This window comes from Erithacus rubecula (genome assembly GCF_903797595.1).
Source record: "Erithacus rubecula genome assembly, contig: scaffold_629_arrow_ctg1, whole genome shotgun sequence".
NCBI classification, from domain to species: domain Eukaryota; kingdom Metazoa; phylum Chordata; class Aves; order Passeriformes; family Muscicapidae; genus Erithacus; species Erithacus rubecula.
The window spans coordinates 1,047-6,482 of NW_027635710.1; the positions used below are offsets into that span (position 1 = coordinate 1,047).

General features: G+C 53.1%; 1 protein-coding gene across 1 annotated transcript; it reads right to left on the reverse strand.

The window, feature by feature from the left end:
• Nucleotides 1-571: 571 nt before the first annotated feature.
• BORCS8 (BLOC-1 related complex subunit 8) lies at nucleotides 572-2,687 on the reverse strand (the record flags this gene model as incomplete). Its single annotated transcript, XM_079332925.1, has 2 exons — nucleotides 2,599-2,687; nucleotides 572-684 (listed from the first exon to the last, which is right to left on the reverse strand). Coding segments are annotated over exons 1-2 (150 nt in total), but the record flags the coding sequence as incomplete, so codon positions are not given.
• Between the last annotated feature and the right edge of the window lie 2,749 nt (nucleotides 2,688-5,436).

Consider the following 5,436-nt stretch of genomic DNA (forward strand, 5'->3'; position numbering starts at 1 on the left):
GGGAGGGACAGTGACAGGGACAGGGACAGGGGCAGGGACAGGGGGACAGGGACAGGGATGGGGACAGGGACAGTGACAGGGGCAGGGACAGGGGCAGGGACAGGGGCAGGGACAGGGGCAGGGACAGGGACAGGGGCAGGGACAGGGGCAGGGACAGGGACAGGGGCAGGGACAGGGACAGGGACAGGGACAGGGATGGGGAGAGGGACAGGGACAGGGATGGGGACAGGGGAGGGACAGTGACAGGGACAGGGACAGGGGCAGGGACAGGGACAGGGGCAGGGACAGGGGCAGGGACAGGGGCAGGGACAGGGGCAGGGACAGGGACAGGGGCAGGGACAGGGACAGGGGCAGGGACAGGGACAGAGGGGACAGGGACAGGGACAGGGGCAGGGACAGGGGCAGGGACAGGGATGGGGACAGGGACAGTGACAGGGGCAGGGACAGGGACAGGGGCAGGGACAGGGGGACAGGGACAGGGATGGGGACAGGGACAGTGACAGGGACAGGGACAGGGATGGGGACAGGGACAGGGACAGGGACAGGGACAGGGACAGGGACAGGGACTGACCTTGTGCTGGGCCAGCTCGGGCAGGGAGCGGCGAACGTGCTCCTGCAGCCGGAACAGGGCGACTGAGGGCTCGTTAGCCAGGACATACAGGCTCTCTGTGAACTTGTCTGTCACTGGGGAGAAAAATGGGAAATACTGGGAATTAAATACATGGAATTCCATGGAAATATCTCCACATAAATCCAGGGAATTCCAGGGAAGTATCTCCATAAGAATCCATGGAATGCAGAGGGACCTGAGGACAAGGGCTCGTTAGCCAGGACATACAGGCTCTCTGTGAACTTGTCTGTCACTGGGGAAAAAACAGGAATTATTGGGAATTAAATCCATGGAATTCCATGGAAATATCTCCACATAAATCCAGGGAAATCCATAGAAATATCCCCATAAGAATCCATGGAATGCAGAGGGATCTGTGGACAAGGGCTTGTTGGCCAGCACGTACAGGCTCTCTGTGAACTTGTCTGTCACTGGGGGAAAAAATGGGAATTATTGGGAATTAAATCCATGGAATTCCATGGAAATACCTCCTCTGAAATCCAGGGAATTCCATGGAAATACCTCCACGGAAATATTTCCATGGAAATTCAAGGAAGTATCTCCATAGAAATGCACAGAAATGTTTCCACAGGAATCCATGGAAATCCATTAAAATTTCTCCATAGATATCCATGGAAATCCATGGAAATATCTCCATAAAAATACAGAGAGATTAATGGAAATATCTTCACAGAAATCCAGGGAAATCCATGGAAATATCTCCATAAAAATACGCAGAGATTAATGGAAATATCTTCACAGAAATCCATGGAAATCCATGGAAATATCTACATAAAAATACAGAGAGATTAATGGAAATATCTTCACAGAAATCCATGGAAATCTATGGAAATATCTCCATGAAAATCCATGGAAATTCAGGAAAATATCTCCATAGAAATCCATAGAAATCCATGGAAATATTTCCATGGAAATTCAGGAAAATATCTCCATAGAAATCCATAGAAATCCACAGAAATGTTTCCATAGAAATCCATGGAAATCCATTAAAATCTCTCCATAGATATCCACAGGAATACAGGGAAATATTTCCACAGAAATCCAGGAAATCCATGGAAATATCTCCATAAAAATACAAAGAGATTAATGGAAATATCTTCATAGAAATCCAGGGAAATCCATGGAAATATCTCCATAAAAATACACAGAGATTAATGGAAATATCTTCATAGAAATCCATGGAAATCCATGGAAATATCTCCATAAAAATACACAGAGATTAATGGAAATATCTTCACAGAAATCCAGGGAAATCCATGGAAATATCTCCATAAAAATACAGAGAGATTAATGGAAATATCTTCACAGAAATCCATGGAAATCTATGGAAATATCTCCATGAAAATCCATGGAAATTCAGGAAAATATCTCCATAGAAATCCATAGAAATCCATGGAAATATTTCCATGGAAATTCAGGAAAATATCTCCATAGAAATCCATAAAAATCCACAGAAATGTTTCCATAGAAATCCATGGAAATCCATTAAAATCTCTCCATAGATATCCACAGGAATACAGGGAAATATTTCCACAGAAATCCAGGAAATCCATGGAAATATCTCCCAGAAATCCATGGAAAAATCTTCATAAAAATCCATGAAAATATCTCCATAAAATCCATGAAAATATCTCCATAAAATCCATGGAAAAATCTTCATAAAATCCATAGAAATCCATAGAAATATTTCCATGGAAATCCAAGGAAGTATCCCCACAGAAATTAATAAAAATCCATTAAAATATCTCCACAGATATTCACAGGAATCCATGGAATTCTCTCCATAAAAATCCATGGAAATCCATTAAATTATCTCCATAGAGATTCATAGGAAATCACGGAATTCTCTCCATAAAAATCCATGGAAAGATCTCCACAGAAACATCTCCATGGGTGTCCACAGGCCCCATCCCCGGTCCCGTTTTTGCCGTTCCCGTTTTTGCCGGTCCCGTTTTTCCCGGTCCCACCTTTCTTCACCTTCAGCTGCATCTCCGGTTCCTCCATCCCTCCCTCCCGCCGCCACTTCCGCTTCCGCCGTGCCCCTGGAAACCGGTCCGGAAACCCGCGCGGGGAAAACAGCCCCGGCTGGAAACGCGGCCGCGGTGTTACCATTCCGCTTATCTTGGTTCCCCCCCGTGTCGCCGTTGGGACTCGCGGGGACGCTCGGTGGCTCCCGGTTTGTCACCCGCGGGACAATCGGTGGCTCACGGTTTGTGAGCCCCATGGCCACCCCGGGGCTGTCCCTCGTGTGGTTTTAAGGCAGCCCTCGGTGGGGAGGTGGGGCCGGGTCGGGTCGCCGAACACTCCCCGGGCCGCAGGAACGGGAAGTGAGGAGCGGGAGCGGCGGGGAGGCGGCGGTGAGAGCGGGGATGGGAACGGGCACCGGGAACCGGGATCGGGCATGGGATCGGGAACCGGGAACTGCGGAGCGGGGATGGGAACGGGGACCGGGAACCGGGATCGAGCATGGGATCGGGAACCGGGAACTGCGGAGCGGGGATGGGAACGGGGACCGGGAACCGGGATCGAGCACGGGATCGGGAACCGGGAACTGCGGAGCGGGGATGGGAACGGGGACCGGGAACCGGGATCGAGCACGGGAGCGGGAACCGGGAACTGCGGAGCGGGGATGGGAACGGGGACCGGGAACCGGGATCGAGCACGGGATCGGGAACCGGGAACTGCGGAGCGGGGATGGGAACGGGGACCGGGAACCGGGATCGAGCACGGGATCGGGAACCGGGGATGGGAGCGGGAACCGGGAACTGCGGAGCGGGGATGGGAACGGGGACCGGGAACCGGGATCGGGCATGGGATCGGGAACCGGGAACTGCGGAGCGGGGATGGGAACGGGGACCGGGAACCGGGGATGGGAGCGGGATCGGGATCGGGGATGCGATCGGGAACCGGAGATGGGATCGGGATGGGGAACCGGGGATGGGATCGGGAACCCGGGAGCGGGAACCGGGGATGGGATTGGGAACCCGGGATCGGGAACCGGGGATGGGATCAGGATTGGGAACCGGGGATGGGATCGGGAACCGGGGATGGGATCGGGATTGGGAACCAGGGATGGGAGCGGGAACCGGGGATGGGATTGGGAACCGGGGATGGGGATCTGGGATCGGGGATGGGATCGGGAACCGGGGATGGGATCGGGAACCGGGGATGGGGATCGGGGATCGGGGATGGGATGGGGAACCGGGGATGGGATCGGGGATGGAATCGGGAACCGGGGATGGGATCGGGATGGGGAACCGGGGATGGGATCGGGGATCGGAGGCGGCGGTGAGGGGCTGGAGAGAAGGGACGGGACGGTCCCGGGGGTCCCGGGGGTCCCGGGTCGAGCTTGGAGAAGCTCCAGGAGCGGAGAATTGGAATGTCGGGAGTGCCGGGAATCGGGATGGGAACAGAGAGAGGGACCCAGGAACAGGGATGGGAATGAAGGGGGGATCCCCAAAACAGGATGAGAAGAATAACGGGGACCCCAGAATAAGGATGGGGATGGAAGGGGGGATAACAGGAATTGGGATGAGAAGAATATGGGGGACCCCAGAATAAGGATGGGGAGGGAAGAGATGATCCCAAGAATTAGGATGAGGAGATTAAGGGGGACCCCAAAAATAGAGATGGGAAGGGGAGGGGGGATCCCAGGAACAGGGATGGGAATGGAGAGAGGGATCCCAGAAATAGGGATGAAGACAGAATGGGGGGATCCCAAGAATTGGGATGAGGAGAATAAGGGGGACCCCAGGAATAGGATGGGAATGGCAAAAGGAATCCCAAGAATTAGGATGAGGAAATTAAGGGGGACCCCAGGAACAAGATGGGAATGGCAAAAGAAATCCCAAGAATTAGGATGAGGAGATAAAGGGGGACCCCAGGAACAGGATGGGAATGGCAAAAGAAATCCCAAGAATTAGGATGAGGAGAATAAGGGGGACCCCAGGAACAGGATGGGAATGGCAAAAGGGATCCCAAGAATTAGGATGAGGAAATTAAGGGGGACCCCAGGAACAAGATGGGAATGGCAAAAGGAATCCCAAGAATTAGGATGAGGAGAATAAGGGGGACCCCAGGAACAGGATGGGAATGGCAAAAGGGATCCCAAGAATTAGGATGAGGAAATTAAGGGGGACCCCAGGAACAGGATGGGAATGGCAAAAGGGATCCCAAGAATTGGGATGAGGAGAATAAGGGGGACCCCAGGAACAGGATGGGAATGGCAAAAGGGATCCCAAGAATTGGGATGAGGAGATAAAGGGGGACCCCAGGAACAGGATGGGAATAGCAAAAGGGATCCCAAGAATTGGGATGAGGAGATAAAGGGGAACCCCAGGAACAGGATGGGAATGACAAAAGGGATCCCAAGAATTAGGATGAGGAGAATAAAGGGGGACCCCAGAAACAGGAATGAGGATGGAAAGGGGGTTTCCAAGAACTGGGATGAGGAGAATAAAGGGGGACCCTGCTGCATTTTGGGGTCCCATTTCCCTGTTTCCCCCCATTCCCAACCCACCCTTGTGCCAAGCAGTGTGGGGGATCCCCCCTGGAGCACGAGACCCCCCAGAATTGGGTGAAAAAAGAGTGAAAAGAGTGAAAAACCAGCAGAGGAGCTGGCGGCCACCGGGGACAGCGGGGTCCCCCCGGCGTGTCCCCAACAGGAGAGGGACATGGCACCCCAGGAATGTGGGGATGGTGAGTTGGGAATCCCCCTGGAAAATGGGATCTAAATGGAATATCCTGAGCTGGATGGGATCCCCCAGCCCAGGACACCCCAAAATTCCCCCTGGGGGTGATCCTGG